The 19,853-nt window shown below is 45.7% G+C and overlaps 1 protein-coding gene across 1 annotated transcript in view; it reads right to left on the bottom strand.

Annotated features, from left to right (window-relative positions):
* Nucleotides 1–14,499, bottom strand: part of ZC3H6 (zinc finger CCCH-type containing 6) — a 28,104-nt gene extending 13,605 nt beyond the window's left edge. The window contains exons 1-3 of the mRNA XM_054821007.1: nucleotides 13,761–14,499; nucleotides 1,628–1,808; nucleotides 163–288 (exon numbers count right to left, since the gene is read on the bottom strand). Of these exons, the coding sequence (XP_054676982.1) occupies nucleotides 163–288; nucleotides 1,628–1,808; nucleotides 13,761–13,852 (399 nt within the window). The 5' untranslated portion in view covers nucleotides 13,853–14,499. The remainder of the gene's footprint in view (nucleotides 1–162; nucleotides 289–1,627; nucleotides 1,809–13,760) is intronic.
* Between the last annotated feature and the right edge of the window lie 5,354 nt (nucleotides 14,500–19,853).

Below are 19,853 nucleotides of genomic sequence, written 5' to 3'. Positions count from 1 at the left end.
GGAAATCTACCCCAGGAGACGAGAACTAGATGCATTTCCTGAAATCTGTGAGAATGGGCACTGTGATCAAGTCAGCCTTCAGAAACTGCATCAGGTACATTTGCATTTTTTAAATTACACCTAAAGAAAGACATGAGATAGCAGTTTAAAAAAAAATATTACCTGACTGAACGAAGAATCATAATCTCTGTATGAAGAGCTGCTACTCTTTTTATGTGGTCTTTCTGTACGCTCAATATCAGAGTCATGGCTGTAGTCTGAGCTGTCATCACTGGAAGGGGAGTTATGCTGAAAGCAAGAAGAAAACAGCACTCTCAAACGTTGTTATATAATTCTCTGTGCAACCACTCTGCTGTACATGAACTTACAGGAAGCATTAGCCTAATAAATGAAAATATTTTCTTAACTCTCACAAACCTCTTCTTCTGGGGGAAGCTAAAGAAAGCACACTCTTTGATGACCCACTCCTTTTATCAGAGAAAGATCTGATCCGATGAGGCTTCCGAGCGTAAACATTGAGGGCTCTGTGGTTTCTCTGGGTTGTATCAGCTTCCTACAGGTCTCTGAGCCCTGCTTCTTTGTGACGTAGCAGGGATGCCGCTGGAAGGCTAACAAATCCGGGAGGCGGCTAGAAACTTTCATATGACCATGGAAATGATAAGCACCCTGTCATTTTCTGCTGGGAGCAAACCCAGCCTTATCGCATTACAGTTGTTTTATTTAGATGTATTGTTTTGCAGAAAACTCAGAGGGGAACCGTACGAGAATATTCTATTTCTGTGACTTTTAGAAAAGGAACATCAAGTTTAATTTTCTAGCATAAAATTTTGTGAATTGTTTGCATTTAAGTCAATTAAAATACATATTAGACACATTACCTTAATGAACTTTACTAAAAAATTACTTAACTAGCCTGAAATATTTTCTCTCCATAAATATGATAATTAGAACAAAAAGTGAAATTGATAAATTTACATTTTGCCTCTTATCCTAAAAAACTCTCACTCTCTGCAGTTCAGCGCTCGGTGCTTAACTTACACCACTGCTTAAGATTTCAACAATTTAAGAAGTGGCTTAACATTTCAGCCTTTCGTGTCCGAACTACCACAACCACTGACAATAGCGAAGAGTAAAACACTCATAAATGTCAGTATTTTGTTAACTGCTATCAAAAGACATACTGAAACAAATCTGCATCCAGTGAAGACGTATATCACAAATAACACAGTTACACCCACAGTCAGGTTTTGTGTTTCTTTCAAATATAAACAGATGAAACCCGAGTTTATGAACATGCATTTAGGCAAAGCTAACAAGCAAGTTTCCAAATTATCATTTGAAATGTGCTATTGCTGGATTATTTAATGATTTATGGTCTCTTACCCCGCATAAACCATCACTGAAATGTGTGAATATGCACTTCCATGCGTCAAAAAGTCTATTTAAACAAATTCTTTAATATTGAAGTGCGTTGGTAATATAGGAATCCCAAAACTTGCCCTCAGAGACCAAAGATTGCCTAAATAGCAATCAAACCAATTTAGATTTCTTCTCTAATTCTGTGGATACTAGTCTAAACCTGGAATTAAAACAATCACCTCCAATATTTTGGTTTGCATTTACTAACCTTATGCTTATCCCGTCTTCTCCTTTTTGATTTTTTCTTTTCTTTTTCTTTTTTGCGTTTCTTCCGTGATTTTCTATGTCCTTTTTCATTTTTCTGTTTATCATCACCTTTTGTACCATGTTCTTTCACATCTTCATACGCTGCATCATCTATTTCACCATCTTCTAGCTCTCCATCTTCTCTGTAGGAGGAAAAATATCAGTGCAATGAAATTACATGTTATTATCTATCTCATCTGTCCAAGAGTAAAACCAAACACACCCAGTATTTATTTCCACCAGTTGCATTTTTATGCATGCGCATATAGGTTTTAATACGTGTAACGCCCCAAGAACTAATAGGATTTTTGAATTTTCTTTTACAGCTGAAGAAAAATGGAATGCAAACCATTAAATGCCCTTGAATTGTACTGTAAAACTAAAAAGTTTAAAAGCTATGTATTTTTTTTACTTCTCAGAACAAAGGTCGTTTCTTCTGGCATAGTTTTCTCCAACCTAGACAAAAAAAACCTGCTTCAATGTAAAGCACTCAAATTATGTTGCCCTTAAACACATTTCAAAGTGAAGAGGTAGTTTAATCATTGCTAGAAATACTTCTGCTACAATCCTGTTACATGCCTTTATGGCGCTGTATTTGCAGAACAGATGTGGTCAAAATTAAAGGCAATTAAAACTCTCTGAAAACCATATATTTAAAGAGTAGCAATAATGAAAATAAGCAGTTGGGCACCACAGGAAAAGCAATGCACAGTAATACAAACACATTTCCTTCGACACACCAGCTCCTGCAACTAAAGGTGGGTCTGTAGTATCTAGGGTATAATGGCCAAAGTCATGAGCAACCTGAAAAAGGAGAACTAATTTAGCAGTTAAGTGGATTCTTCAGAAGAAATTAGTAGTAGTAGTTGACAAGGAAGGAGTCGTTAACATTTGAATTTCATTTGCTAGAATCTAAAACCTGACAGAAACCAGACATCCGATGATGCTGTTTTTCTAAGCTACCCAGGGTAGTTTTTTTCTTTTTAAAATTCATAACATTGACATTTGTAGCGGGTTGTTTCATGCATCAACAAATACTGTAAATGGAACAATATGCATGTGAATGTAACTTCTGCATATGAGCACAATTGTCTCAAAAGTCTTCACACTGGAGTAACACCACAGGATTATTAAAAAAAAAATATTAACACCAAATGTAACACTTTAAGTGCTTGCAGACTAAATAACAGAAAGGCTTGTGCTTATCTCCATCAGTAGAGGGGAAAAAAGTTTCTCTCATTTTGTTTATTTAGTTTTGCCTACTGACCCAAACAATAACGACCCTGAAAATATTTGGCCAGGAAAAAAACATTTTGACAAAACACCAGCTAACCTATTTCTCATCCCTACTGCAGACATGCTGCTGAAGCAATCTCAACTCACCTTCTACTATTTGATATTTCCTGGGTTTTAGTTGTGGAAGAATTTACTGCTTTAAAGCGTTTATAATTGGCTCTATATAATTATTTCTACATTACTGCCACAGCTTCAGGAATTCAGTCTTTGCAGACATGGTGGAACCTTGTAGAAACTCAGACCTGAATTTTTACATGGAGATGCTCGAGAATGTCATCAGTTCTACGGTGTCTGAAACCCTCGCTCTATGCATGTACTAGATTCAGCAGATGGTGGGGGCAGCAAGGGGAGAAGCCTGTAGATACTAGAAAATTATATGTAAAAAAAACCAAAAAACCAACAAACCCCCCCCCCCCAAAAACTCCAAAATAAAACCAAAAAACCCAATCCTAAACCAAGATCAAACTAACGCTGGGGGCAGAACGTGCTAATTAGGCTATATTAAATTGCCTTACAATTTGTCCACCTCAGTCCTGTACTCACAATGTATTAGCTAACCTGATGTTCAACTCTACTACAAGGGACTGCAAATAGTAGGAACAGGGAAGAACTCACCAGGAAGCAAAAGACCTGAGTCTGCACAGTGAAAAAATTGTGGTTAACAAGTTAGAAGCAACCCAAAGTTATGATTTTTTGGAGAAGGAGTAAATGGATGTGCCAGGAAGAAGAAGAGGGGAGAAGACATGACTGCTGTTTTGTCACCTTGTACATCCTGCAGCTTCTTAGAACTAAATACTCTAACAACCACAATGCAAAAAAAGGGGGGAAAAAACCAAAAACCCCACACCAACAAACCAAACCAAAAAACCATCAAAATATGATTATAGATCACTAACTAGCCAAAAAATGTAAGGGGAGGGGAAGAAAAAAAAAAAAAAGAAAAAACCACATCCAGATTATCAACTCACATAAAGGCTCTGGAGAAAAACAAGGAAATCCATCCATTTTAAGGTACCACCTTTTCACCTTTAATTCTCAGCTACTGGTGAGATCCTGCAGCGTATCTACAGCAACCACAACACTTTCCTACCATCTCATGGCAGCTCACTGCAACCACGTAAAGAGAAGTCACATACATCCAAGCCTCTCAAAGACGCTTCGCTGCATTGCATGACCAAGAAGAGGACTCTAAGAACATTTCTAATCAATGCACAAGGGCAGCTACCCTATCTAGCGATTGCAAAAAGTACTCTGGAATATGGGAGAAAATAAGCTTCGAGAGAAGTACTGAGGATAGCTTTGTTTTGCTGAAAAGAAGGAAAGCTCATAAGAAGCTTTCAGATGTCAAAATATTAAAAAGTGGGCATAAAAAGATTTAATCTGATTAGGAGATTCTGCTGCAGAAGGTATCATTTAAAGACCATCGCTCATACTGATGGGCAGTAAAGGAAAGTTGACGGCAGGTAGAGAGCAAACTTGCAGGACTGCGTGCCACAGGCAGCTGTTGAAGCAGACAGCAGCAGCTGCAGAAAAGGACCGGCTAACTTTGCAGAAAGCAAGCTCATTAAAGGCATGGCTGTGTCCTCAACACGTAAAATACAGCTGCGGGTGTTAGGAAAACAAAAGGGAACTTAGAATGGAAGAAAAACTGCTCAAGTCCTATGTCTTAAGTTTAGCTACACCGCAAATGCAATCGTCACTGGTTTTGCTTATGGTCTTAAACATTTACTTGGACACATTCTGAAAAGGACGTTATATTTTAGTGCAAATATAGAAAAATAGGAAGCTATGAAGCCAAAGGCAGTTTTTGAACAAGTAACGGAAATAATTTATTATAATAATAATAATAAAGGTATGCCCACTGCCAAGTGGGCACCAAACGTGAAGCAGAGAGGCAGCGTCAGAACCCATTTTTACGTGATTTTTACAAGGCACTCACAGAGATCTGCTCGTACACCATCCCTACACTGCCTCATGAAGGACAGCATAACACCAAGATACTCCCTACTTAAGGCGAGATAAAGGATCTTCAGAATATGTACCCCAAGCATAAAATAAATCCAGTCTTCAACCACCACGGTGTCCATTATCTCCAGTGTTCCCTGACAAATTCCAAAGCACCACATACAATATCCCAAGGAAGCACCTGTCACATCTTTGCAGAGATACCTGATTAATAAAGTGCACCTAATGAAACTGAAATGCAAGTATTTATGAAACACCTACAGCTATCAGAAAAAAACGTATTTCGTATTGACAAAGCAAGTGAAACTCACTCTCTCAAGGATGTCTACTCAATCAAAATATCCTGTTAAGTAAAACACCTACTAAAAATGCTCTTTGGGAAATAAAGTAGTTACCAGTTCCTTTGGGAACTGCCATCATATATTTACACTTCTGGGATGCATCCAGGTCTCAGAATAACTTTCTAGGTAAAACAATCGTGTAGAATCTCAGTAATACCTTTGAAATGCAATCCAAAGAATAGTAAGATTGCAAAAGTCCTCTAATCCCCAAAAGCCTAAATTCTTTCCACAACATGCTACAATTTTCCAAGTATTGACCTAAAAGGATGTTAAAAAAAAAAAAAAAAGCAACAACTGGGTAAATATGATTTGAAAAGACAATGCTCAAAAATTTATCATTTATTGGAAAGAATTTAATTATTCTTCAAAGAAAGCTTAAAGGAAGGGGAGAAATGACCTTCTGGTTTTCTCCCCATTTAAAATCCAAACTGGAGCTGTCCGCTAGAAAGTGAGTGCAGAACCTACCCCTTTTAGAAGTTCGCTTCCTAAATTTATTCCACAGAGTTGGCCATAGCGAGCAGCTCCGGGAAGGGCTTTCGGCGATGAGAACCAACACTACCTCCTTTTCCACTATGAGTAACAAAAGCCAACAAACAGATGTGGTCTGGAAAAAGTACAGCTAGCAGATGATTTTCTAGGAAATGGGTCCGAGTCTTAGGTTGCTTTCCCTTTGGCAGATATCTACTGCAAACAAGTCACAACACTTATGTAAGAAGAGCCAATATGAACTTCTGTTTTGCAAAGCACAGCTTCTTGCTTACAGAATATTCTGGGCTTACACAATATCTCAGTATGCTCTTATTATTGCTGGAAATGCCTGACACACAAAACCCAACATTTTCTTGATCTAGAAAAACAATGAACTATAATTTTGTCTTCTTTCAAGATTCACTTCTGTTTCAGCTGCCCTAACCCACAAAACAATACACCTTCACTGAAATAATGCCAACAAGCTGCGTGGGGAACAGTTTCCGATGCCTACACGATGCATACCTCGAGAGTCAAAAAGACAGGCTCTGCACTGAAGGAACAAACGCTGGCAATTTTTAACTTCTGCCATGTGTTACCTTCTTGGATTCTATACTTGTATTTGCAAAGGCTGAACTAAATCTGGTGCATCTTCAGATTAACAGAACTTAATCCCCGACCGATTACAGTGCAGACCTGCAGTGTAAAAATTCTGGTGCAGAAAACAGCAGAAGAGGTTAACTCATCTCTAACCAGAGATGTCCGCTAGCATTACCAAGCCCTTCCCACCCTGGTGCATTTTAAGTCCTTTTGGAACAGAAACAAAAGCGTCTTCATTAAATACCCAGTTTAGGTTGCTTAGAGGTGCTTGGCTACGGCTGCCTGACCTACTGGAACTCCTTCATGCAGAGCCCTGGATGATTTGAATGATTAAAGCAAGTCGCCATATGGTACTGCGATTTCCTCAGAACCCAAGGGACAGCAAACGCACTCTTGCAATCCGGAACACAAGAGATGTGAAATTAAGTAACATCACCTAGACTCCACAAGCTAAACAAATCCTAACTAAACTAAAGGCAGCGTGCTGGCCGTGATCCTTCCTATCAGACCCTGTATAAGGACTAGGTACGCACACAAAAAAATTGGTTCCTCTCCAAACCCGAGAGAAAGAACTAAAATCGCTGATGGATCGCTCCCTCTTCCACAATCTCCAGATACTCAGAGCTTGATGGATATGTGAAAATAAGGCCATAAAGCGTTTCCACTGTGCCAAGTGTATTTCTAGAGCATCTCCAAAATGGATTAGAAAGGCACAGAAGCCAAATTATTTTGCAGGGAGCATAAGTCTGGTGAAATCACTGAAAGAGCAGTTATGCAAATATTTGGTTAGGGAAAATAGAAATACACACATAAAGTAACTCGCCATTACTCTTTACACTTTAATTTCTAACATTCAAACTCAGCTTTAACTTGCCTTTCTTGCTCTTAGTCCGAGTAATTTTTAAAAATAGCATTCATAAGGTTCAAGAGGATTCACAACGCAAGCTCCTTAAGCCTGAGATACAAAAATGAGATGCATTTTGTCAGCACACTGATGACTGTAACTCCAAAATATTTTAAGAAAACTAAAAGAGTTTTCCCTGTGGGACTGTTTTTCCAATCTTCCTAACAAAAGTACTTTGCATACTTGCAGATACAGCAGGTCCTACATGGGAACCATACTTCTGTATGTTTTAAGAACTTACATGAACAAAATCACACAACCAGAATGCGAATCTCTATCATCAAACATTATTTTCCGTTAAGTGCATTTTTGGTAGGTTCGATTTACAGCTGAGGAAAGGTCTCATTCAAAAATAATCACATTTTCTTTTACAATATGATGCTTTTTACTTTATTTAGTAGAATAAGCCTTAAAGAGAATATAAATAGCCAAGAGCTTCTGAAAGCATTACCAAGACTAGAAAAAGTATATAGTAGATAAAAATTAAAAGCTGCAAACACCTCCTTTTTACTTCCTGTACACAGAGATCTGCTGTAGCGAAAGGACACGGTAACAAGAATGCCAACTTTATACGTGAGCAGAACTCCAGGCCATTAAGTAATTTTTAAGAAGCTACTAATTTCTGGTGATAACTGACTATTACTGTCCAAAAATAAAATGAAATCTGTTTCTTCCTAAAGTGAGAGCATTGTTAAACCTTAACCTCTTTGTCCTGCGACTACTTCTAGAAGAGATAGGTTTATTGGAAAACATCCAGGATATTCAAAAACTCATCTTCTCATATAGAAGCAGTATGCTAACAGCCCTTAATTTACAGGGGCTGATAACAGCATCATACACCTCTGCTGCTCAGCTCTGAGTATCTGTGAGAAGGACATATAGTGCAGGGGAGAGAGCTTAAACTGATGGGAAACTACCTTGACACCAGTCAAGACTCATTTAGTGAAAAAGCCTTACACCCCTCCTGGACAGTTCTTAATTTCCTTTAGGCATGTCTTCCTTAGTCCCCCAAAGCAGATTTCTCCCTCAGCCCCTCTATTCTACCTCTTCATACGCTCCTGCTGCTTCAAATAACCCTCCTGCACGTTATTTCCCACACCCAACGCATCTAGAAAAACACGGTGTTATGCAGCCCTCGTGACTGCACAGGCGTACACGGCAATCGCTTCTCAGTGTTCCACGCTTACTTTCTGTTCACTACCGTGCAATGAACCCACAATACTCTGGCAGGTAAGATTTTGGATTTATAAAATTATGAAGAGCACAATAACTCAGATGCAATTCAATGACATGAAAATTCCAGGTCTAAAATAAGATCTTAGAGGGCTAAAATTCAGGAAATTAATTTGTCCTAGCACGCAGCTACACTAAAGAATTTATGAATTAAGAAGGAAAATAACTACAACACTAGACGGTGTTGCTGAAGTTAACACAACAAACCAGTGTCCACCCAGAAGCAGCACTGGCTCCTTTGACAATGTTACGCAGGTCTCTCACCCGCATTTTTCAGATGCCCATTAGTTTTGACCACTCTGCAAATGTGAAGTTATTTTAATCTACAGTGAAATTACATCATGAAAAGTTACAGACCAGGTTACTTGGGGGTTTTAACCTCTGTTTTGCTTTCGTTCCTAGGGCTGGCTGTAACAGATACTGTGTTCCCATAAAACAGGGGAAGGAAGTGAGAAAGACAGCAGCAAGATGCCAAAAAATAGCTTTGTATGGTGGTGCTGGAGGCCAAGCAGCAACTTTTGGAAAGCCCATCTTCTCACCCTGCTGCCGAACCATCTCCAGTCTCTGGGGCTTATTACTGCAGAATAAATTCCAGCAATTCACACAGGCTACCTCCTCCTCCCCAGGAGGATGAGGAGTAACAGCTATGGCAGCCAGCTGCGTTTTTGCCGCTCCTGCAATGTTTGCTGGATGGCAAGCAAGCCTCGTTTGCCCACAGGGCATATTTGGGAGTGATTATCTTGTCGCTTCCTAGTTTCCTAATGTCAAAGCAAGTTTTGAAATCATGCTGGAAAACAATAAATCACTACAAGGCTGCATTCAGTGATCACAAACAACTTCAACTTAGCATCAACACATTCTTCGGTGATTAACTATTACTGAAAAAAAATAAATCTCTACAAACAGCTAGAAGTAAACATTTTCAAACCAAACTACGCACATGTGGACAGAGGGCATTAAAGCACCAGGTAGAATAAAAGGGATGCATTTAAGTCGTCAAGTTGAACTAAAGATGGATGGAAGCCTTATGGCAAGGGAGACTGGGAGAACAGTTGGGCTGGACAATAGCTGCTGCGGATTAGAGATCTTTAGCCCTTCTGCTCCACAAATGCTTCCCCGGTCTGTAACGCTACAGTGCCAAGGAGCCACGCGGATCGAGACAAGGCACGGGCAAAGCCACTTGCAATATAATGTTGACTAAGCAGTAATGGAAAAAATGCACAACTAAGGGATCTAATACAGATTTCAATTTGCTGTCGCTCGTTTTGGTCACAACCCACCACTTGCGTTTTCCCCTTTATTTGCCACCGGCTGTAATTTAGCGGAGCAGGTCTCCATTAGGGTGAACCAGACAGACCTGTTAGAGCAGCAGAGCGTAAATCACGCTTGCCAAGGACGGGAGTGCAAAACCGCACACGGAAAGGGAGCAGGCAATTCCTAAGACAGCTGGAAGAAGAAACTGGAAAAATAAAATACAAACAAAGGGGTGGCTGGGTGGAGTCTCTATGCACCTGGCTCACCTCAATGTACACCGGGCACACGTAGCTGCCGAAGGAGAGGCTTTGGAAGAACAGCACCACAGCTAGAAGCGGGCAGACTCGCATAACCAAACACTTCAGCCACGCTTCGTAAAACTCAAATCGGTTTACCTTGAATAAGAAAGTGACTGTACCAACTTAATTTTAAAATGTACAAATTATATCAAATACTCAATGAAAAAGTGTACAATGAGGATTAGCATGGTTCTCAGGAAAAGGAAACTGAAATGCAACAGACAAGCCCAGCTTTGAAGTGGCATTTCCAAACATCCTCTGGAAAAAAAAAAAAGTCAGGACAATTTTCTAAAGGAACTTTGCACAGGCCACTCGGGCGTCTGGCAGAGAGCTGTCTCTACTGTAGAATCTCCTTTATTGTACAATGAGTATGTAAAAAGAAGCCTGATACTTATGCTTGCCATGCAATTTGTAAGACCATGCAGGCTACAGAACCATTATTTGCACCTCTGTGATCTGAAAGTTTGCATCTCAATGTTCAGACCCATCATTAGGTCACTGCTATTTTTACAGCAGAGAATGATATAAGAAACCTCCAACTCTGGCAATTAAATGACAGTAAAGCAGAGAGAGCCAACAGAAAGTATCAGGGTCAACCTAATGTTTTAGATTTTAAAAATAAATGTGCTCCTATTTTCTGAAGTTCCTGGCAATTGTAAATTGGCACCAATTTCAAATGCAGAACCAACTGTAGCAAACATGTCCTTCTCATGCCTGTAATAGCTCAGTGCTAGTCAGAAAATCAAAGTCTGCAGAAGTCTGCATGCGGACTGAATTCTTTTATATTTGTGACAAGTGTTTAGGTCTTCTCTTGGGCACACACATTCATCTACAGCATGATGTAGAGGTGGGACAACGTCGACAAAAATAGAGTTTAAGAGAAACATGAAGCGCCCGGTCCTCCAGACGACGGTAACAGCAACCACAAACTATCGCAAGTCATCAGACCTTGCTGACCTCCGGCACAGAGCAGTAATTTGCACATACAGTCATTTATAAACCGGGGCTCCTTTCTGAGTTACGCTCCTCTTTTCACCTTGCTGATGGCAAGGGGGAGCTCTGTTTGAGTACACTCCAAGAGAATTTTGCTTTTCTGTATTTATTTGCTGTAACTCAGTTTGCCTGCACCCTGCCTCAGATGTCTTTCTTACCCTATCAGAGTTTATCTATATAAGAAGCAATCCTTAATAAAACCTAACCTTACAGGAAAAACTTTAAGACAACACCTGTTATCTGTGTGTACAGAAAGTCTCAAAAACTTCACTGAAGCGAATGTCTTCACAATGAGTTAAGTAAAAATATTTAAAGAATGAGAAACCTTCCTCCCTTAATCAGGTGCCCCATCTATAAACCCAGAAAACAAACTTTGGATTAAAACAGTCTTCTTCGAACTTAGAATATTCAAAGTGTGGACACACAACGTTTTTTTACTATTTTCTACTGCTCAAAACCACTAACCAACTTCTTTGTAATTCTACAGATCAGTTCAAAACCAAACTAACTAAATGTTAACAGAAATGCTATTCATTTATGCTGCACAAATTGATCTAATCTGTTAAATGATTTCAGCAGCTTCCTATTATGGGCTGTAGTACCTGCAGTAAACTAGTCCTACTGAGCTACCAATGACGTAAAAAATTGATTGCAAGATAAAACGTACTGAAACTACACGCGTTAATTTTAAAATACCAAACTAGTATTATAGCAAGACTCCAATTCAAGGTAAATCAGAATACGAGCGTGTCAGGTACTTGCGCATTATCTTTTCTACAGAACTTAGAACTGGCTTTTTGACTGATTACCACGGAGACTGGACGGAACCAGTTCAGTACTAAAAAACTTTTGTAGTTAAAGCTGTGCTGCCCCTCCCCTTGGCAAGTAACCATGTTTTCTGCGGAAAGAGGCTCTTTCCCTTTAGCCCTTCCCAACCACCAGCTGGTAGGGAAATCTTTATGAACTTCAGAAAGTTAAAATATTACATTTTGACAAGATTACATTTGCACACCTAATATAATACACAGACTTATATTTGGGGCTTTTTTAAGAACGCTCTAGGTATATTAAGAATACACTTTATACGTCTCAGATCAGAGGGGAGCAGAACTCTTATAAAGAGTTATTACCTATTTAGCAGGTAAATGGGTTTATAGTTAGTCTTCTGCCCTTCTGAAATTAAAATGTTATAAAGCAATGTTTATAAATTAACCTGTATTAAAAGTACATTAGACTATTAGATTGTACTTATTTATTCTGTTTCATCATTTACCAGTGTAACAACAGGCATACTGGTGAGAACAGCCTGTTAGAGGAACTCTGCTTGTCAGCATTGCATGAGTAACTGCAAGTTAGAAAAACTACGCTTCCAGCAGAACAGTGGGTAACTTGGGCTTGTCCTCAAGGAGGACTTTTAAAACACAAAGTATTTTCAATCCCGGAAACAGTAAAAAGTCACACTTACTAACTCCAGGAACTCTAAAACACTTTGCCTGCTTCTGCTGTGCAGTCTTAATAAGTAGTTTTGCCCTATCTTCAACAATCCCTGTGGATTACTAGTTTGCTTTTCACACAGCACTCTTTTTGGAACATCCAGCACGACAAAACTTAACACTATTTCACAATTAAAAGCAGGAAGGTGAAAACAAGAATCAGCAGCTCTGGGGATCTGCCCTGAACCTGTCACTAAATCACACTACAGTTTTTGGATCCGTCAGTCAGCTCGTGCGGCCCTCCACTTCCCAATTTGTAACACAGAATTAGCGAGTCTTTCTCCAGTGAAGGAACAGTTACGTTCGCTCACAAGCCCTTTTTTTTTTTTTTTCTTTTTTTCTGTTCCCCAGTGTTTTTCAATCCTCTGAAGCAAGCACCAAGCATGGTTGTGGAGCTGTGTGGGGAGGACAGACTGAAGCCCAGCTGTCGAAAACCAGCATTTTTAACTCCTGCAGTTGTGTCACAAATGCATCTGAGTAGATGTAGACTGAAGGACTGGTGAGCTGTCACCCTGGCATAGTATTTTTGGAACTAGTTAGGAAGGCCAGGGCTGCCTGGAGAAAGGATTTGCATTTCCAGCAGCTGCAGGAGAGAAAAGGAGGGAGGAACAGAGGTCCTTTCACCAGGAACAGGACTCTGGTTTTCTGCGCATGGGGACTGAGAGGTGGCAAAGATAACGTCAGTCAGACCTTAATCTGCATAAAAAAAAGATCCAGTTAAATGTGTAAGGTGTAATCTGGCAACAAAATGACGTTAAAATGGATCTAGTGAGAGATTCTTGTATAAACAAAACCAACAACAACAACAAAAAAAAAAACTAACTCAAAGCACCCTTTCCTACCTGACTAGCAGCGCCAGGGCAAGGGAGAAAAAGAACAATGGTGACATTCAACAGACACCCGCTGGAAAGTGCAATTTATGGAAAGAAATGGAAAACAGTCCCCGTTCCCAGCCAGAATAAATAAATGAAGATGTAAAACGCATGCATTCCAAAAAATAAAACCCTACTAATAATGCACTTCTAATTCAGTGACACCCCCCCTTCCCTCCTTGCATTCTCCCCCCCCAACCCACCCCAGTCCTCACCCCGGTCTTCCAGCCTGAAGGTGACCTGCCCCCACAAAAACATCGTTAACCCCCTAGGCACATTAACACACAGCATCATCATCATCATCATTATCAGCATCATCATCACCCCACTAGTATCACCATTATGAGAAGCGGAGAGAGAGAAGAATGTTACTCGACCTTTCGTCCCCTGCATGTTGCCTGTCAGAGTCGGGCATGTTTGGGTCAAGAACTGGGTTTGGGGGTTTGGAGAACAGGCTTTCAAAGGCCATTGTGCTGGCTGTGGTGTGGTGAGGAGGAGGGAGGTGGAGGAAGGCAGGACACTGCCGCTGCCCGTGGTGCGGAGGGAGGAGGAGGAGGTGGCGGCGGCGGCGGCGCGCACAGCCGCTCTGGGGGCGGCTCGGTGAGGAGGAGGGTCGGGTCCCTCAGTGAGGAGAGATGATGAAGGTTTCACTCACGGTTACTTAGTGAGACACTAACGGGCACTCAGTGCAGGGCGAGGCTGCACAGGCTGAGCCCGGCCGCCCCGCGCGGGCAGGAGGAGGAGGAGGCAGCAGCGGCGGCGGCTCGGAGGAGCAGGCCCGGGGCACAGGAGAACGAGAGGACACACACACGGGGGAAGGGAGGTGCTGGTGGCCGGAGATGGCTGCCCTAATTCTTCCTTACAAACATGGCGCCCGCTCGAGGCACTCTCACAAAATGGCGGCAGCGGCGGCGGCGGCGGCAGCGGCGGCAGAGGAGAACGGCGGCAGCGGCGGCAGCGACCCCCCGGCGCTTGCCCCCAGCTCGCTCAGCGGCCGCGGCCCGCACAGCGCCGCCGCCACCACTGCGTCTTCCGCGCCCGTCGGGGCCGCGATGGCGTCGCCTCGCGCTGGCCGCCGCCGCCGCCGCCCGCGAACACGCTCCTCCTCCTTCGCCGCCGCCGCCCCGCCCCCAGCGCGCCCCCGTTGGCTGGCACCGCCCCGCGTCACCGAGCCGGCCAGGCCTCCTATTGGCGGCGGCGCGCCGCCCGTCACGCCGCTGTGACGTCGGGTGAGCGCGGCGGGCACCGCCTTCCCCCTCCGCCGCCCCGCGCGGGCGACGTGTGTCTGTGTGTGTGTAGCGCGCGCGCGCGCGCCCCAGCGGGGAGGGAGGGGGCGGAGCCCCGCCTCGCCGCGTGCGGGCTGGCGTCACGTGCGCGCCCCGGAGGCCGTTATGGCGGCCGTTAATGGCGCCCGTCACCCGTTATGGCGCTTCCGGGCCGCTCCCACCCTCGCTTCCGCCCCGCGCCGCCTCGCGAGAGCCCGGACACCCCCCCCCCCCCCCCCCCCCCAGCCGCCATTCCCCTCCCTGCTGTGGTAACCCGCAGCCCCCCTTCCCCCACTGAGGGGACCAGGCCTCCCGCCCGCCCCCCCCGGCACTTAAGTACTTCTGAGAGGGACGAGTCTAATTAAAACACGACGTGTCGTGTGTGTCCCCCCCCCACGAGGTAAAGGCCGTCGCCTCAAGGCGGGGAAGCGTTAACAGTGAGGGGCCTGGAGGGACCTCGAGAAGGGGCTGTTGGCCAGGCAGGGACCAAAACCGGCCTTAAAGAGGTTAATGGAGGATAACCTACAGAAAAGCGTAAGAGGTTACAGAAAACAGGCTTCTGTTAGCGTCACTCCAGGGACTCGTTCTATTGAAACGGAGGAAATGCAAAACTCGTTAAGAAGTCCTTACTAGAGCCACGGAACAAAATGCTGAGCAGCACTGTCGTAGCAAATAATGAAAAAACCCAACCAACCCCTAGCTTGTAATGTTGCGCCGATAATTACATCATCAACTGTATGCCGTGACGGGTGCCATCGCTGGGCAGGCCTGACCAGCGCCTTTAGCTGGCTCACAGCCGTTGCAGCCTGACGTTTCCCCATCTTCTCGCTGCTCCGTGACCTGGTGACACGGCAGCAGCTCTCAGCATCCCTTTCTGCACCCGTTATTTTGTATTTTCAGCAAATTTCATCCTCCTCTGCAGCATCACATCTCCAAGTTCAGTACCTTCACCCCAGGACTGTCTCATCCAACTCAAATAAATAGCATCAGCGATGTTGTCACCTCATTGCTCATCGTTTCTTCCATAAACTTTCTGTGTCTGTTTACAACAACACCGGCACCAAGATGGAGATAGCCCACCTGCTCGACCTCCACACGCTGAGAGCCACCCTTTTCTTCCTACCCCATTTCTGCTGACTCCCGGCAGCTCACAGCCCCCAGGAGAAGCTTGTTTGTTGTTCTCCAACCATTTCAACGATATTTCTTTTAACATTGTCTTTTGAGGGACTTTGTCAAAACTTTCTGGAAAGATCTCAAGTAAGTTACATCAACTTATTTTCCTTTACAGGCTAGTCTCCCTGGCTTGCAGGGCTTTTCAGGACATCTGACTCTCTTTTTCCAGGGCCAGCAATCCTAGCAAAAAAGTCAAATTTAAAAAAAAAAAAAAAAAGAGAGAGAGAACACCCACATCATTTCCCATGTGGGAGGAACATTTTTCCCCCGACACAGAGGCACAGCATGACCTCACACCCATGAGGAAAGACCCATTTCTCCATGATCTCACACACCAGCCTGGTACCTGAGCAAGACGAGCAAGGCAGGAGATCACAACCAAGGGTCCAGATCATCTCACAACATCCAAAATTAAGCCAGGAAAGCAAACTGACCTAGAAACCAGCACTCCTGCAGCTCCGGGACTAAAATAGGGTTGCGGGGAGCATGGGAGGGGCATGGGTGGTGGCCTCAGGTGGGGCTGGTGAGGGCCATTAGGGCTAATTAAAGCTAATTAGTTCCATCACCACGTGTGCATCTCAGTGTCCACAGGGCTCAACACCATCTCCCCAGGCAACAGGCAAAAAAAAAAAAAAAAAAACAACAATTTAAAATTCAGAGTAAAAACCTGCTTTTCTTGCAGCATGCGCACGAATCCCTTTTAGACAACCGAAACTGCGTCGGCAGGAGCAGCGCGCAGCTGCTTGTTTAAATATCCCTCCGTGTGTTTCTGTTGTTGGGAGGGGGGAAAAAAGTGCTTTTTTTTTCTTCCCTCCCCTGCCCCAAGTATAACTAAATTGGGCAGTAGGGGCTAAACGAATTCCCCAGTAGGCACTCTGGGATATCACAGATACGCTGGGATCTGGGGTATGGTGTGGAGAGCCTAGCAACCGTGACAGATAAAAATGACATGGTTGAGCTCTTGATCAAAGCCCGGAATGGGATTCATAAGTGTTTTTGGCGCGCGGGCTTGTGCTTTCACTTCAGCAAGGAACCGAACCGCGATAGGGATCCGTGGGGTGGGAGGAGACACGGCAGCGCGGGTGGACGTGCACCAGGCGTGGATTTCTTGGGGATAAAATTCAGATTTTTAACCTGCAGTTGAACCTGTCGTTCTCCTGTGTGTTAAAGAGCTAATTGTTTGTTTGTTTGCAGGGATGTGTCTCATTAGACGGAAGGCGAGGAGAAGCGCGGGGATGCTCGGGACTTTGGATGCTCGGCAGGGAAAGGCCCATCAGGAATGCATTTTGGAAAGAGGATGATGAGTAGGGGGAGAAAACGGGGCATGGCCGCCTCCGCGCGAGGTCTTCAGCCTTTGCATCCTCACCTCCCAGCCATTCGGGGTGTGAGACCGCGGCTTTGGGGCTGGGGCAGGGCACGCAGTGCGCATGTGGAGTTGGCTGTGCCGGGGACCACCTGCCTTCAGCCTGCGGAAGGGCAGCACAAGCAAACCGGCTATTTTTTGGGCTCCAAAATGTTATTATCCCAAGGAGAAGTTGTATTTACTGGGGCCAGAAGAGCCTCTCTCTGCACATTCCAAGCTGGGGAAGTCTGCAAGATGCTGGAGCAGCCAAAAATCTCCTTTAGTCAGCTCAAACGCTTGGCCAGAGGTTTGCAGCCTGGTCCAGACGCCGACCTTAAACGTTTCTGGGGCTGAAAGGGAGATCTACAGCCAGCTAATGCTGGGAGAGACAGCTGAGCTTCCCGGCTCCGGTCCTGGCCCTCAAGGCGGGCGAGAAGCGGCTGGGAGGACGGGCACGGCTTCGCGAGCCCCGGCGACGGGCCAGCCCGACCCGGAGAGGGGAAACCAGTTCACCCTGGCCTCGGGAATTAGGAAAATGTTGTCAGTTCAGGGCTGCGCTGCGAGGAAAAGCCTCCAGAGCAAAGGTCCAAGCGCCCGTCTCCAGCCTTGTTAGCCGATTAAAGCATCAGATGGAAACTATTCTGCCCCGTCAGGAATTAGCCTCTTACAGATTCCTGGTTTTTGGCTCCCAGAGCCTGGCGAGGCGAGGGGGGGAAGAGCCGTCAGTGCGAGGATGATGAAACGTGTCATTCACCCCGTCAGAGGTACCGCAGCCAGGAACGGGTGATGGAGACGGCAGAGGTAAGGCACCAGGAGCTGCTCCTGGCACGTCCCCGGCCTCCTCTCCTGCGTCTGGTGGAGGAGCGCATCCCCACGTGCAGGGATTTCTTTATCGTCCCTGAAACACGGTATCGGCCCGTTGCAGAAGCACATCCAACGAGGCTGGGCAACCGCGGCCACACGGACCCTGCTCTGGCAAACCGCAGGCTCTGGGCTGCCTGCTCTGTAGCCTTCTTTCTCATAACTTTGTTCTCTTTTCCCAAGAGCTGTCCGTCCATCCTCAGCTTTTCCTAAAAAAATAAAATATTCCTTCTTGTTTCAGCTCAGCTCCTTTCCTGTTATGGCTTTTGTCTTCCAGCAGCGATTTTCGGTGGTGTATGAGGGTGCAGCCAGCCGCCTCCGCAGCGCTGCTGTCTTATCTAAGGCACTAATTTAAAACACGCGCCGGGCTGGGCTCACTGGGATAACTGCTCCCTTTCCTGGATGAAAGGCGACTTGGCCGGGGTCCGGGTAGCTCCGAGGAAAAACGTGTCGCCTGCTGCTCGGGGGCATCCCGGGATGCAGGCGCATGGCAGAGCATTCCTGCCCATTCCCTGTCCTTCCTCAGACGATGCCCGGCATCATCCTCTGATTTCACCCCGGCGGGGGAAGGTGATGGTGGGTTTCCCCAGGTGTACCCCCACGGCCCAAATTTTCTCCGTGTTGTTTTTGGTCCCCCCGTACCCTGGGAGCCTTTGGGCTGCCTTTGGCAGAGCCCCGTACGCCTGCGGGTACATCTGCCTCTACCTCTCTGCTCCTACGCCACGGAGCTCTGGAGGACGTTTCCCCCCGTGCACGCCGAGGCGATAAAACCGGGCACGTCCCCTGCCATCCATACCGCAACCCAATTTCTCTCGCAGCCCAACCTGCGGGACCTTCTCCTTCCCTGTGAGGCCGGCTGCACGGTGACACCCCCCGCCCGGCACCCCAGGAGTAACGGGGTGCCCTCAGCAGGACAGGGAGCTCCTGCCTTGGGAGAGGAGAGGACATCTCGGCCCCTTTGAGCTCCTTTCTCCTCTCCTGACACTCCCCCCGGGGTTTGTCCTCCTGCAGCCGGGGGGCTTTCCCCGCGGATCCCCAGCACCCCCGTGTAAAGGTGGGCAACCCCAGGTCTGCTGCTCTGCAGGCACCCGCGCGTCCGCTGGAGCCGGCCACCCCTCTCCACCACCACCCGCTTTCGAAAGCAGCTACACTTTCAGAAAAGCTTTTTATTTTAAATTTTTTGTTGTTGTTTTTTTAAGCACTCGGCTGGAGGAGCGAGCCTGTTGGGTTTTTATTTCCCTCCCCCAGCACAACCCTGGGATGCATTTCCCTGCCCGGCTCCGCCGTCCAGCCGGAGCGCCCGCCAACCCAAACATCCTCCATCCGCCGTGCCCGGGCTCCGGCAGCCCCGTGCCGACAGGGGCGAGGAGCAGGCGCTGAATGTCCCTCCTTGTTCTGCAGGAAAAGGTCTGCCCCCCCCCCCGCCTTGAGTTCCCATGGAAAAGCTGTACCCCCCAAAAAAAATCCAGGAGCTCGATCCCCCAAAGGATGCAGCACAGGTTGGTCTCGTCATGAACTCTCTTCCCCTGGGGCAAGGAGCAGGAAGGATTTTAGTGGGTGCAGCTCAGCCCCCCCGAGGGGAATCTGCCTTTTTTTTGGGGGGGGGGGCAGCAGCAGGTTCCTCTTCCTTGAAGTCTCAGGAGGATGCTCAGGAGCAGGGATGAGCCGCCCTGCCACCAGCCAGCCCCTTCCAAGCACCGTAAGGCAGAAAAATAAAAATAAGAGAGGCAGACCCGTGCTCCACAGACCCTGCGCCCCCCCGGGACGGCTCCGGGAGAGCACGGCCCCCCCCGGCCGCACACGCATCGGGTACTTTGCTCTGCACCTGC

The sequence above is a fragment of the Grus americana genome, chromosome 3 (assembly GCF_028858705.1).
Source record: "Grus americana isolate bGruAme1 chromosome 3, bGruAme1.mat, whole genome shotgun sequence".
NCBI lineage: Eukaryota > Metazoa > Chordata > Aves > Gruiformes > Gruidae > Grus > Grus americana.
The sequence above is the reverse complement of the archived record's forward strand: the minus strand, read 5'-3'. Positions and strand labels throughout refer to the sequence as shown.